The sequence below is a fragment of the Heloderma suspectum genome, chromosome Z (assembly GCF_057233095.1).
Source record: "Heloderma suspectum isolate Gila_16-S chromosome Z, 16-S_ref, whole genome shotgun sequence".
Lineage (NCBI taxonomy): Eukaryota > Metazoa > Chordata > Lepidosauria > Squamata > Helodermatidae > Heloderma > Heloderma suspectum.
In genome coordinates, this window is record NC_139476.1 from 9,696,306 (window position 1) to 9,710,747 (window position 14,442).

The 14,442-nt window shown below is 46.7% G+C and overlaps 1 protein-coding gene and 2 non-coding genes across 3 annotated transcripts in view; 2 read left to right on the forward strand and 1 right to left on the reverse strand.

The window, feature by feature from the left end:
- Positions 1 to 910: 910 nt before the first annotated feature.
- LOC146333640 (U6 spliceosomal RNA) lies at positions 911 to 1,017 on the forward strand. The gene has a single exon (XR_014786523.1). It is a non-coding gene; the product is annotated as a U6 spliceosomal RNA (small nuclear RNA).
- A 2,156-nt stretch (positions 1,018 to 3,173) lies between these two features.
- Positions 3,174 to 3,280, reverse strand: LOC146333641 (U6 spliceosomal RNA). Its single transcript, XR_014786524.1, has one exon. It is a non-coding gene; the product is annotated as a U6 spliceosomal RNA (small nuclear RNA).
- A 470-nt stretch (positions 3,281 to 3,750) lies between these two features.
- The window catches only part of MED16 (mediator complex subunit 16), a 34,084-nt gene continuing 23,392 nt past the window's right edge, over positions 3,751 to 14,442 (forward strand). The window contains exons 1-5 of the mRNA XM_084825887.1: positions 3,751 to 3,787; positions 5,715 to 5,882; positions 7,958 to 8,065; positions 10,335 to 10,504; positions 13,461 to 13,892. Coding sequence (XP_084682013.1) covers positions 5,747 to 5,882; positions 7,958 to 8,065; positions 10,335 to 10,504; positions 13,461 to 13,892 — 846 coding nt within the window. The 5' untranslated portion in view covers positions 3,751 to 3,787; positions 5,715 to 5,746. The remainder of the gene's footprint in view (positions 3,788 to 5,714; positions 5,883 to 7,957; positions 8,066 to 10,334; positions 10,505 to 13,460; positions 13,893 to 14,442) is intronic.

Sequence of the window (14,442 nt, forward strand, 5' to 3'; positions counted from 1 at the left end):
CAGAGGCAGTGAGCCAGTACACCTGTTGCTGGGGAACATGGGCAGGAGGGTGCTGTTGCGCTCGAGGCCTGCTTGTGGGTTCCTGGTCGACAGCTGGTTGGCCACTGTGTGAGCAAAATGCTGGACTGGATGCACCCTTGCCCTGATCCAGCAAGGCTCTTCTTATGTTCTTATGCTCTTAATTTTTAAACAATAAAACTTTGCAAGCAGTGTCCGATAGTGGCTACAGTGTTGGACCGGGAGATCGAGATTCTAGTCCCCACTCAGCTGTGGAAGCTCACTGGGTGACTTTGGGCCAGTCACAGACTCTCAGCCCAGCCTACCTGACAGGGTTGTTGTTGTGAGGATAAAAGGGAGAGGAGGAGGATTATGTAGGCCACCTCGGGTTCCTTAAGGAGGAATAAATGTGGAATAGAAATGTAATAAATAAACAGACCCATAAACACAAGAATAATCAAAAGAATAAAAACATCACCACAAATGCAGTTTTTGCGTTGTGTTTGTCGGTTAAACCTTTTTGTAAGCCGCTTTGAAAAATCCCTTTGAAATGCTGTCTGAAAATAATTTTAAACAAATCATGTTAAGTCTGGGCTTGGAGTGCAGAAGGAGATGGGCTGGTGGGAGTGAAGTTTGGGAAGGAACAAATCCCTGCATTTGCATAACATTCACCCATGATGCAATAGGGCACATGCCAAGCAACTATTTCAGAGTGTCTTTTTTAAGCAACGAGATGTTTAAAAGTTGCCAATGAAGACTTTGGAGGCAGGAAAGCGATGGCAATGGGAGGAAGCGTTCTGTCTGCAAAATTTGGAAGGAGTGCTCCCCCCACAACCACACAGCAGCGTTCACGCTAGCTTGAAAATGTCTCCCGCTGACGCCTTTAAATGCTGTCCAGAGAGACCTTTGGCTTGTGCTCGCTTCGGCAGCACATATACTAAAATTGGAACGATACAGAGAAGATTAGCATGGCCCCTGCGCAAGGATGACACGCAAATTCGTGAAGCGTTCCATATTTTGCAGCCTCCCAAACGCACATTTCCCCCCAGAAAGGGTTTGCTGCAAAGCACACGGCGGCCTCCCCCAGCCTGGCGCCCTCCAGCTGTTCCCCTGGCCGTGTTGGCGGGGGTCACAACGCAGCACATCTGGGGGGCACCAGGCTGGGGGAGGCTCTGCCTTAGGGCGCCATCCTATACCTGCTTAGACACAAAAATGCCCCACAACTCCCAGCATGCCCCAGCCAGCATGGAATGTAGGACTTTTCCCTGTCTAAACATGCATAGGATTGCGCCCTGACCTGCTCTCTGCTCCCGTGAAAAGATCCAGATCATTAAGTTGTTTGCAAAACGATGCCCCTTTTCGAACACCTGAAATGCTTCCAAAGTCTTGTATGCACATCAGTGGTGCTATATTATTGTACTTGTTTAGAGCACCATCAATGTGTGTGTTAATTGCAATTATAGTGAATAACATCAGCAATAGCATTTGAATTCTTCCCTTCCCTGTTGTTGTATAGTTCCTATTCATGTTTCAATTGTAATTTAGTGATATTGTTATCAACAATTATGAATTCTTTTCTTATAATTAAAAGGCAATATAAAAATCTTAAGAAATTTATTATTGTTATTAGACCATCATTGGGCATATTACTGCTATTGCTATTAATACCTTCATTATTATATCTATTATTATTGCGCCATCACTGTGCATATTACTCCTATTACTATTAACACCTTCATTATTGTATCTATTATTATTGCGCCATCACTGTGCATATTACTCCTATTACTATTAACACCTTCATTGTTGTATCTATTATTATTGCGCCATCACTGTGCATATTACTCCTATTACTATTAACACCTTCATTGTTGTATCTATTATTATTGCGCCATCACTGTGCATATTACTCCTATTACTATTAACACCTTCATTGTTGTATCTATTATTATTGCGCCATCACTGTGCATATTACTCCTATTACTATTAATACCTTCATTATTATATTTATTATTATTGCGCCATCATTGGGTATACTACTGCTATTGCTATTAAAACCTTCATTGTTGTATCTATTATTATTGCGCCATCACTGTGCATATTACTCCTATTACTATTAACACCTTCATTGTTGTATCTATTATTATTGCGCCATCACTGTGCATATTACTCCTATTACTATTAACACCTTCATTGTTGTATCTATTATTATTGCGCCATCACTGTGCATATTACTCCTATTACTATTAACACCTTCATTATTATATTTATTATTATTGCGCCATCACTGTGCATATTACTCCTATTACTATTAATACCTTCATTATTATATTTATTATTATTGCGCCATCATTGGGTATACTACTGCTATTGCTATTAAAACCTTTATTAGTATTAGTGTTAGTATTAGTATTATTACACCATCATTGTACATATGCCTACTATTACTATTATTATTATTACACCATCAATGGGCATGAAACTTTACAGCGTACAAGACAAATCTCTTCCCCTAGAACTTACAATTTAAATTTGACACAGGGGCAGTAAGCTTCTACTTTTATGTATTTAAGGGGCCGCGGTGGCTTAGTGGTTAAGACGCTGAACTGGAGACCGGAAGGTGGGCAGGTCAGCAGTTCGAGACCCGAGTGCCGCGTGACGGAGTGAGCTCCCGTCTTCAGTCCCAGCTCCTGCCAACCTAGCAGTTCGAAAGCAAGAAATTGCAAGTAGATAAATAGGTACCGCCTCGGTGGGAAAGGTAACAGGGTTCCGTGCACCTCAGTGTTCAGTCATGCAGGCCACATGGCCACGGAAGCGTCTTCGGACAGCGCTGGCTCTTCGGCTTAGAAATGGGGATGAGCACCGCACCCTAGAGTCGGACACGACTGGTTGGGGACACTTTTTAGCTTGTTTTGCGCACTCATCAACCTGCAATAGCTGTATAAAGCTAATCTGAGAACTTGCCTGAAGGGCAAAGAAATGCCTATAAATTATAAAACAACGAAGAATTTTGTTTATTTTTCCCAATACTACATTAATACGGGCCAGGCAGAGTGATGGTGCAATAATCATAACAGCAATGATAGTAGACGATGTTGCATGACTGAGCCTGCCAGTACCGAACACAGGTTTAAAGGACACAGATATGCAAGTGGTTATGAACACTGTGGAATTTGCAAAATATGGAACGCTTCACGAATTTGCGTGTCATCCTTGCGCAGGGGCCATGCTAATCTTCTCTGTATCGTTCCAATTTTAGTATATGTGCTGCCGAAGCGAGCACGAACCACACTGTGACAGCAGTGCCTTTTAAACCTCAGGATTACGAATCTTTCCATGTCATGATGGGAGAAAATTGCTGTAAGCTTTTCTATGTTCTTTTAGTCATTCAACAACTCCTTCTTCCCTTTTCTCATGTATATATTACTTTAAAATACATTTATCAGGCTCTTCCCACCCTCTGTGCTTAGCAGTGCACGATGGGAAACCTTGTATGCAAATCAATGCCTCTCCTTCAGAAGATGGGGAGGGAGGGCAGGGGTCCTTACGTCCAATTAGCCTGTCTATTAAACTACCTGAAAAGAAACGCGAGATTTGAATTTTCTCTCTAAGAGGAATGGTTTGTACAGAATTGAGAGGGAATATACTTCTATCTGAGCTGGGCTATTTTATTTTATTTTGGCGGTTCTATCAGGCACTTATTTAGCAGCACTAGAGGAGGGCGGCCTCACCCTTGCCAGCAGGAAGTGGCGCAGGCGCAGAGCAGCAGGACAGCCTGGAAAGGAGCTGGGTAAGTAGGGGGGAATGGAAGAGTTCATTTGTTGGCGGCGGGGGGGGGGCAAATAAAAGGTGTAGCTGTCACATTGTTTTAAGGATGGCACATTTACTCCTAATAAGCAATTTGATGGGCAGCTTCCACTTCCAGGGTCATTTTCCCTTTCTTGCATGGACGCTTGAAGCAATCGGTCTTTGTACTGGAATTAATGTTCAGAGGTCTGGTTGACACTAAATGTGCAAAATTGGTACTTCTTACATTTCTGTTAGTATTTGTTTGGATCTGACTTGGAAAAAAGGACGGGAGAAGCAACGGTCGAGCAACAGTGTGAAGCGAAGGGAAATACATCTGCAAAAATAACGTTTAAAGGTGCAGATTGCACAGCAACATCGGTGCATGGCTGCACATGGCTGCGCATGGCTGTGCCTTGGAACGCATCGCTCGTGTGCAACTGCCTGAAGTTTTCATACGTAGCCATAGGAAACATGACAGCTCATCGGTTCAGATTTGCACCTTTGCAACCCCAGCGGGTCAGGGCTAAAGCAAGACCGGTGTCACAGACCACAGATTCAAGGCCTTTGAAAGTGGTCCGGAAACTTCCGCTGGTCCAAATCAGGGCAGTGAGATTGTTCGTGGGGACTGGCCAACGAGATCACATTATGCCAGTACTTTCCCAGCTGCACCGGCTGCCGGTCTCTTTCCGGTTCCAATTCAAAGTGCTGGTATTAACATTCCAAGCCCTAAACAGCTTAGGGCCAGGTTATCTGAAGGATCGCCTCCTTCCGTATGTTCCTGCCCGGACCCTAAGATCATCTTAGGGCAATACGACAATGGAACCCATTACCTAGGGAGGCGGTGGGCTCTCCCACACTGGAGGCATTCAAGACGAGGCTGGACAGCCATCTGCCAGGGATGCTCTGACTTGGATTCCTGCACTGAGCAGGGGATTGGAGTCAATGGTCTTATAGGACCCTTCCAACCCTACTGTTCTATGATTCTATGATCTTCAGGGGTTCTTCTCCAGGAGCCCTTGCCAAAAGAAGTAAGGTGGGTGGCTACCAAGAAAAGGGCCTTTTCTGCTGTGGCATCCTGGCTGTGGAACAAACTCCCTAGAGAGGTTTGCCTGGCGCGTACATTGTACTCTTTCCGGCGCCTGGTGAAGGCCTCTTTATTTTCCCTGGCATTTTTAGCATTCCAGTTTTTTAGCTCTGCAGTTTTAAATCTGCAACTGCACTTTAAATATCAGCACTGCTGCTAGGTTTTACTCTGGTGGTATTTTTAATCTGTCGTTTTAATGTGTTACATTTCATATTGCTTTTTCTGTTGTATTTTTGTGGTTTTAATTGTTTTGAACCACCCAGAGAGCTTCGGCTATTGGGTAGTATAAAAATGAAATAAGTCAGGTTTTAACTGAAACAAACCAGTCAGACACAATGCCTGGAATTAATATTATCCTCAGACAGAAGATAGTATTATTAGCTTGAAGACAGGCATAGTAACATTAGTATTTAGAAAACACTCTAAATCAGCCTTTCCCAACACATATGGAATGCACCCAGTTGGGGACAGTTCTAACTGGTCTGAGAAGGTTATAAGAAAGTAATCAACAAACCAATAAAAACATTAAGGGTGCAATCCTATGCATGTTTAGAGAGAAAAAAGAGAAAAGGCATATCTGGCTGGGGAATGCTGGGAGTTGTAGGACTTTTTTCTCTCTAAACATGCATAGGATTGTGCTCTTAAATGGTTAAGGAATGGCATAGGTTTCCTGGCTATGTCCCACTAATCCACTATTATAGGTAATATGGATTTTGGCTGGAGGATTATGGGATTTGTTGTCCAACACATCTGGAGGGTGCCAGAAGGCTAGCAGCTTTATCAGCCAGTAACATTTCTTTGAAACAGACACAGCAGATCTAAAACTCAGTTTTTGTCCATGTAGCTGCTCCCTGCTGCTGACCTTGGGGAGGTGTGATGGATCTGGCGTATGTCTGTGAGTGGGAGAAGCGCCCCAAGAGTAACCACTGCCCATCCATCCCGCTGGTCTGTGCTTGGTCCTGTCGCAACCTGATTGCTTTTACCACAGACCTCAAAAATGAGGAGGAAAAAGGTAATTGGTAGTGTGAGGTGGGTTTGTCTGCTGCCAAGGTGCTTAACAATCTTCTGTCTCTTCTTCTTCTTCTTCTTCTATGCTGCCTTAAACATTGCAAAAGCAGGAAACAAATTGTTTTAGGAAGCACTCCTGTGATAACTGGGCAAGCATCCCAGGGACCATAGGATTTCTTGTAAACCCCCCCGAGGTTGGAGATAGCAGTCTGACCTCGGAAGGGGGGGTGTTGGAGATCTGACCCTGACCCCTCCTCCTTGCAACCAGTGTGAAAAGAACTGTGCTGGAGGCAAGAAAAGGGGGCATTTCGGTGCACAAGCCTTCCTGAGACCTCTTCAGCTTCCTTCCTTCCCCATCCAAAACTCCCTTGCTAGACGGGCCAAAAAGCCTCTCTAATGAAAACACCAGAGATCGGAGGACAGGGAGGCGAAGATCTCCTCTGCTGTTTCTCTTGCCCTGCCAGCTTCAGCCCGGCAGGGCATCGCAAACTTGGAAGCCTCCGAGTTTGAGGGCTCCCAAGCGGCAAAGGTACAATAAATAAAGGGCCAGGTGAGGTAAGTGGATAGAGAGAAAAATTCTCCCTCCCCCCTAATACTAGTCTTTCGGCCCACCCAAAGAAATCGATTAGCAATTGATGTTTTTAAAAAGGACTTCTTTACAGAATGCATTAACTTATGGAACCAGACCTGGTAACAGGGAGCATGTGACTCCCTTGTTACAACAGCTTCACTGGTTACTGGTCCGTTCACTGGCACAGTTCAAAGTGCTGGTTATGACCAAAATGCACCGTATATGACTCGGGACCAGGCTTTCCAAAAGACTGCCTTGTCCCATCCAAGCTTGCCCAGGTTTTAAGATCTTCCAGCAAGGCTCTCCTTTGGTCCCATCACCATCAGAGGCATGTTTGGTGGGGACACAACAGAGGGCCTTCTCGGTGGCTGCTCCCAGACTCTGGAACTCACTGCCAAGGCTGCCTCTTTGTTGTCCTTCCACCAGCAGGACATTTTTATTCAGGCAGGCCTTTGGCATATAAGCAGGTATATGCTGAGAGGGAGTTTAATTATCTTACTTCTTTTATCGTAGCATTTTTAATTTATCTGTTTTATGTTATGTTTTAATCAAGATTTTGTTTTTTTAATCCAGATTTTACTGTTAGCTGTCTTGAGCACCATCCTTTGGCAGAAAGGCAGGATATAAATTAAATAAATAAATAAACTCTCTGCTGCAAGATGGAGAAGAATGACAGCCCCTGCCTTAGAAGGCTTTCAAAGAGGACTAGAGAAATACATGGAGGAGGAGGTGGTAGAGAGGTCTCTTGAGAACTATTGACTACAGTAGCTAAATGGAACCTGCATATACAGAGGCAGTCAACCCCTGAACAACCAGTTGCTGTAGGGCAAACATGAAGGAAAGGCTCTTGCCTTCATGCCCTACTTGATGGTTAAACAGCTGTAAGGCTGGAAACCAAAGTCAAAAAAGAAACAGCTGCACCCATTGAATTCCCAGCACGTTTCGACACTTGGTCTTTATGAAGGGAAAAACTCTTGGAGATTCTTTTGGAGGATTCCCTCTCCCTCCAAAAGAATCTCCAAGAGTTTTTCCCCTGGTAAAGACCAAGTGTCGAAATGAATTAGGAATTCAACTGGTGCAGCTGTTCCTACTTGAGGGTTCGGTCCAAATTAATAAAGGCAGCTCTAATATTCTTACTAGCCATGTTTGCAGAATGGAACATCTATGTACTGTGGCAGTCTACCCCTGAATGCCACCTGGTGGGGGACACAGCAGGAGAATGACTGTGCCTTCACGCTCTGCTTTGTGGGCATCTTCTAGCTAGGCCATGCTGGAAAGAATAGCAACCGGATCCGAACCAAAATAACCTAAGTCGGAACATGATTCATTCAGGCTGGGGATGATGTGAGTTGTAGTCCAACACATCTGGAGGGTGCCATGTTCCCCAGCTATGCTAGGTCTCGGATTAGCTGTGGCGTCTACCCTAAGCAACTCATTCTTGCCGGTTTAGCCCTCCAGCTTTCCTCTCCACTATGGCCACCCCTTTCCTCTCTCGTCTTCCTCCTTAGACCTCACCCACATGATCCACATCCTCGATACAGAACATCCATGGGACGTCTACTCAATCAATTCTGGACACGTCGAAATAGTCACCTGCTTGGAATGGGATCAGTCAGGTAAGGCGCCACGTCGTAGTTCAACGGGATGGAGCAACTGCTTTGCATGTGGAGGGTCCTGGGTTCAATCCCTGGCAGGGCCAGCTCAAAGGGTCTGGATTGCAGGGTTTGCTGGGAAAGACCTCTCTGGGCCAGAGATCCCCACACGTCCCCAGTAAATCCCCCCTTGATCACTGTCCTAGGAAGCGAAGGCAGCTGATGCTACTGCAATGATGCAGAACCGAAGGCCAAAGCCCTGGCCCGGCCACGTTCCCCTCAACCATGGACCGTTTCAGGGTTTCCTGGCTTTTTGTAGTTTCCCCCTCATTCTAAAAGGCTGAAATGTCTCTCCTAAGCCTTTATTACTGGCAGTAAGGATTTTAAGCTACAACATGCTGAAGTGTTGTTGTTTTTTTTGCATTTTTGGCTCCGCCCTTTTTGCCTTTGGCCACACCCACCACTGGAGTGTGGCCCCTGAGAGCTTCTCTGAAACGGAAAGAGAAGGAGGTTCAACACCCCTGGAGTAGCAGATGGAGATTCGTTTGTGCATCAGGAGTAGCCTGTCGCTCGATGGTGGAGCCAAAGGTCCCAGGATGAAAGAGTCTTGAGAAGCCCCTTTAGCAGCTCCTCAACATCTGGATCCTTTTGGCATCTACGCCTGTGAACCTGCTTGCAGGGCCCACCCAATGTCAGGGTGAGATACTCAGCTGGCACCAGACGTCCAGCATCTGCAGCTGCCCTTTTCTCAGCCTAAAGGTGCGATCCTATGCATGCTTAGACAGAAAACAGTCCCTAGCACTGCTACTGGGGATGCTAGGAGTTGTAGGACTTTTTTCTGTCTCAACCTGCATAGGATTGTGCCCTAAGAGACACTTCCCAAGCAAGCACCCTGCTCTTTTGCCCTTAATCCATCCTCTCAAGTGATCCCCCATGGAGGGGAAAGCCAGCAATTAGGGTTGGGGGCTTAGGGTGTGTGCTGGAACGGTAGTTTGCCAGGCGTCCATGGGTCTTGTCTTGCCAGTGGCCCAGTCTTGCTAGGTATGAGCTAGAAGTTCAGTTCAGTTAAAATGGATTCTTATGCATTCAAAGACCTGCTCAAACAAAGGCTAGAACTTTCACGACAACTTGGTTTTTAATTTTAAGAAAAATATTCTTTGCAGTAGAATGCTAGGCTCCATGTTACTTAGTACAGTTCGTTTTTTTATTGATTGACTGATTTCATTTCTATACCGCCCAATAGCTGAAGCTCTCTGGGCGGCTCACAACAATTAAAACCACAAAAGTACAAAGAGAAAATACAGTATAAAATATAATAGATTAAAACGACAGAATAAAACATACAACCAGAGTAAAAACCTAGCAGCAGTGCAGATATTTTATTTATTTAGTTATTTCATTTCTACACCGCCCAATAGCTGAAGCTCTTTGGGCGGTTCACAGAAATTAAAACCACAAAGCACAGCATAAAACAATATAAAATATGAAAGCTTAAAACCACAATATAACTGTACAACCAGAATAAAACCTAGCAGCAATGCAGAGATTTAAAACACAGATTTAAAACACCAAAGCTAAATAACTAGGAAGTTAAAATGCTAAAATACTGGGAGAATAAAAAGGTTTTACCTGGCACTGGAAGGAATACAACATAGGTGTCAGGCGAACCTCACTAGGGAGCTCATTCCACAGCTGGGGGTGCCACAGCAGAAAAGGCCCTCTTCCTAATAGCCACCCGCCTCACTTCTTTTGGCAGGGACTTACGAGGAAGGACCGCTGAGGATGATCTTAAGGTCCGGGCAGGCACATACGGGAGGAGGCGATCCTTCAGATAATCCGGCCCCAAGCCGGATGTTAATACCAGCACTCTGAATCGGGCCCGGAAATGGACTGGCAGCTGGGAAAGTACTGGCGTAATATGAGCTCATTGGCCAGACCTCGTTAACAATCTCACTGTCCTGTTTTGGACCAGCTGAAGTGTCCGGACCGTTTTCAAAGGCAGCCCCATGTATCACGCAGTACAGTAATGCAGACAAGAGGTTATCAGAGCACGGATAACTATAACAGGCTATCTCTGTCCAGCTGCAATAGATTGCCCTATGATCATCCCTGTATTTTTTTTTTAGTATTTTATTTTCTGTTCATTGTAACCCGTTTGAGGAACAGCTGCTGAAAGGTGGGCTCCAAGCTTACCAGATGCATCAGTGCTTTCCATCCTAACCTTGCCCCCAACACAGCAAAGTGTCGGCAGGTTCCCGGCAGGCTCCAACCTCTTGACTCCTTTCCGCTTCAGGCTCTCGGCTTCTCTCTGCCGATGCAGACGGGCACATCAAGTGTTGGAGCATGATGGATCACCTGGCCAACAGCTGGGAGAGCGCAGTGAGCAGCGTGGTGGAGGGGGATCCTGTCGTGGGGCTGTCGTGGCTGCACAACGGAGTGAAGCTGGCTCTGCACGTGGAAAAGGTGGCTGAGAATTCTGGGCTGTGCTTGCTGCGGTTTGAATAAAGAGGGGTGGTCAGAAGTGCTAATGGGTGTGGTCAGAGGGTGGAGGGCTGGTGCTTAAGACCGAGAACTCTTTTAATGAACGCTAGAGAATGGATCTGGCTTCGCATGGGTTGGAATAGCCCTTAATCTGAGACGGAGAAGCTTTCAAGCAAACCTATACAGCTGTCGAGAGCTGGACACGTTGTCCCCGTCCCGTCTGAGTGAAGCCATGGCTGCTGGCACCCCTAGGAACGGCCCCTGCCATAGTGCACCCCTAAAGCCCCCAGAGGAGGGTTCTACCCACCCCATTCTCTTGGGGGTGGGGGTGTCTGTGTCCCTTGGCCTGTTTGTCCCCCCTGGCTTCAAACTGTATGGATGGCAAAACTATGTACATAGCTAGTACATAGTGGCTGCAGATGTTACTGAAGACTTCAACCACCTGGACATATTAAGATTAACGTTAGTTTTGTCTGAAAAAAACAAAATTACCCCTAGGCCCCTGTAGTGTGCATGCCAAGGCTCAGGTGTCTAGGTTTCATGGTCTTAATGCTACGGCGCTGACAGACACATGCACATGTTTTATTATTATAGATTTATACTGGTCTGGTCTTCTGGCCCAGTGATGCTGGGCCAGAAGCTTACTGTCAGCTTGATCTACCTCGCAGGGTTGTTGTTAGGCTAAAATGAGAGCCAGGGAGACCAAATGTGTAATAAATACTGTCTGATACTTTGTTTGGATCTCATCTTTATGCAGTACTGATTGCTTGATTGGCTTTTACGTTGTGATTACAGTTCTACATTTGATCTCGTATTTAATTGTTCTTAGCTGCCTTGAGCACTGTTTGTAGTGGAAAGGTGGGATATAAATTTGACCCATCAGTTAAAAAACACATCCATGAAAACTGAGAGATAAACAGCACCCACCAGTTACAACCTATTTCAGCAAAATTGAACTCTGCTTAAAGTCCAAAAGCTGGTCTGAATAAAAATGATGTCCTTTGCTAACAGGCAAAGACAAACATGGAGCTAATCTGACCTCCCTTAGCTGGGAGTTCCACGGCTTGGGAGCAACCAACAAGAAGGCCCTTTCTCACATCCCCACCAAGTATGCCCCTGATGGTGGAGGGGCAGAGGAAAGGGCCTCTCGTGAGGGTCTTAAAATCCTGGCAGGCTCATAGAGATGCACACCATCTGTCTTATTAAAGTTGTGATCTAAATGATTTTTTTTCTGCTTGACCCTTTGTGGTGTTTTAACCCTTTTTTTGTATGGGTTATTTTCATTGCAATTATATTTTTGATTATAACACATTTACTTTAAAAAATACCCGTAAGGACAGCTCCGTTTCACCCAGCAGTGCCCCCTGTATCTTTAGCACTGGGGTGCAGGACCTCAGCTTCATGGACCAAATCCAGCCCACCTGGATTCTCCAGGTAGCTCTGCCCTCTTTCCCCCCACCATCAATTGTTTAGCAGCTTCCCAGTTTTTGTGCAGTTTTTTCCCTCCCATTTTAAATGGTCGAAATGCCTCTCCTAAGGCTTACTTACGAGCAGGAAGAGCTTGAAGCTAAAATACGCTGAGATCAGGATTGGGCCTGGGCTCCCTGTTGAGTCTGAAGATTCCAGTTCAGAGGTGGGGCTAGGAGAGGAAAAGCTGGGACAGAGGGTGGGGAAAGAGATTCCCCAAGACTCTAAGCGAAGAACCTTCCCAAGGTCATATCAATCCGGAGGGTCAGATACAGATCCCCACTCCCCCCGGTGGGAAATCAGCTTCTTTCAGAGGGGGAGGAAAGGCCCGAATTGACAGACGCAAGAGTCCACTGTTGATCCAAGAGGGGGGACCTTATAAAAGGAGGGAGGCACTCTGCTGGGCTGGCCACCCACTGGAGGCAAGAGAGGGAGGACCCATCCTGAAGGAGGGGCTCAGAAAGCCATTTGGGTGCTGTGTAGTAGCCTGTAATTAGTTGACCGGCAACTCTCTTCCCCACTGACATTTTCTCTAGCTAGAGTCCACCAGGAAAGGAGCCTTCAGTGTGGTGGCCCCCTTCCTGTGGAACTGTGGAACTCCCTGCCTTCAGAGGTCAGGCAGGTGCCAATGTTATGTTGCTTTCAACGCCTCCTGAACAAGTTGCTATTTCGAGAGGCTTTCCTTGAGTGACCAGCCACGGCCTATCGAATTCAGAATTTTTTTTTTATGTTTTAATTGTTTTAACATGGTGTTTTATTAGAACACCAGAAGAGTCCTCCTGGATTAGACCAAGGGTCCATCCAGTCCCGTATTCTGTTCACACAGTGGCCAACCAGCTGTCGACCGAGAACCCACAAGCAGGGCATGAGTGCAGCAGCACCCTCCCGCCCATGTTCCCCAGCAACCGGTGCACATAGGCTCACTGCCTCTTATACTGGAGGTGGCACAGAGCCATCAGGACTAGTAGCCACTGATAGCCTTCTCCACCCGGAATTTGTCTAACCCCTTTTTGAAGCCATCCAAGTTGGTGGCCATCACTACTTCCTGTGGTAGCAAATTCCATCTTTTATCTTTGTTGTTCACCGCTCTGAAAGGTTTCAACGTGGAGCGGCATATACGTATTGTGAATAAATAAAAATAAAATAAATAAATCTTTGCAAAATAGACCCTGAGGGCAGCCTCTAGCCTTTGCTGACTGTAATGGCTTGTAGAGCTGCTGTTTGCTCGTCAAAAGAGCGTGGATTGCAAGTCAGGTCTCTGACTGTTTTACTGCCCAGCGGGGGGGGGCGGGGGGCTGGAAACATGACAGCTGGTATTTTCTGGCCACACCCTTTTTGTCTGTGGCTCTGCCCCCCCGTTTGCCAGCAGCTCTGCAGCCCCCGAGAGTTTCTCCGAAATAGAATGTGGCCCTCCAGCTTGAAGTGGTTTCGCACCCCAAGTCTAACCCTTTGTGCTTCCTTCTGTCCTCAGTCTGGAGCCTCAAACTTTGGGGAGAAGTTCTCTCGGGTCAAGTTCTCGCCATCCCTGACTCTCTTTGGGGGGAAGCCCATGGAGGGCTGGATCGCTGTCACCATCAGCGGCCTGGTGACCGTGTCACTGCTGAAGCCCAACGGACAACTGCTGACCTCCACCGAGAGCCTTTGTCGGTTGCGGTGCCGGGTGGCCTTGGCAGACATCGCCTTCACGGGCGGGGGCAACATTGTGGTGGCCACCTCGGACGGCAGCAGCGCCTCGCCCGTCCAGTTCTACAAGGTCTGCGTCAGCGTGGTGAACGAGAAGTGCAAGATCGACACAGAGATCTTGCCGTCCCTCTTCATGCGCTGCACCACGGATCTGGCCCGGAAGGACAAGTACCCCGCCATCACCCACTTGAAGTTCCTCGCTCGGGACATGTCAGAGCAGGTGAGACCTGTTCGTTTTCCCCCTCGTGGCATGGGGAGGGCTCTGGAAACCGCGGCCCACAAGGAAGGGTGGAAAGAGCTGGGTATGTTTAACCTGGAAAATAAACGATTCAGGGGAGACACGATAGCAGTCTCCCAGTACCTGAAAAGCTGTCATGCAGAAGATGGAGCAGAGTTGTACCCTGTTGCTCCAGAGGGCTGGGCTAGAACTGATGGATGGAAATTGCAGGGAAGCAGATTTCAGCTAAATGTGAGACAGACATCTTGAGGCTATGAGGTGCTTGACGGTGGGACAGGCTGTTCACACAACACACTAACCTACGCTCAGTGCTTGAGCGTGAGTTGTTGTTGAACTGTGGGTTGCTTGTTGAACTGTGGGTTAGCGTGTTGTCTGAACCCGGGACATTTTCCTCAGGGTGGCTTGTTAATCATTGTCAAGGTTCCACTTTTGACCTGGACCCGCTGAGCAACTCCTTCAGGATCTCTTGCCTCCTTAAGAGTCCCACCTTCCTTCTTTTCAACTTCCCCTTCCCAGGAACGTGGGGTTTAGG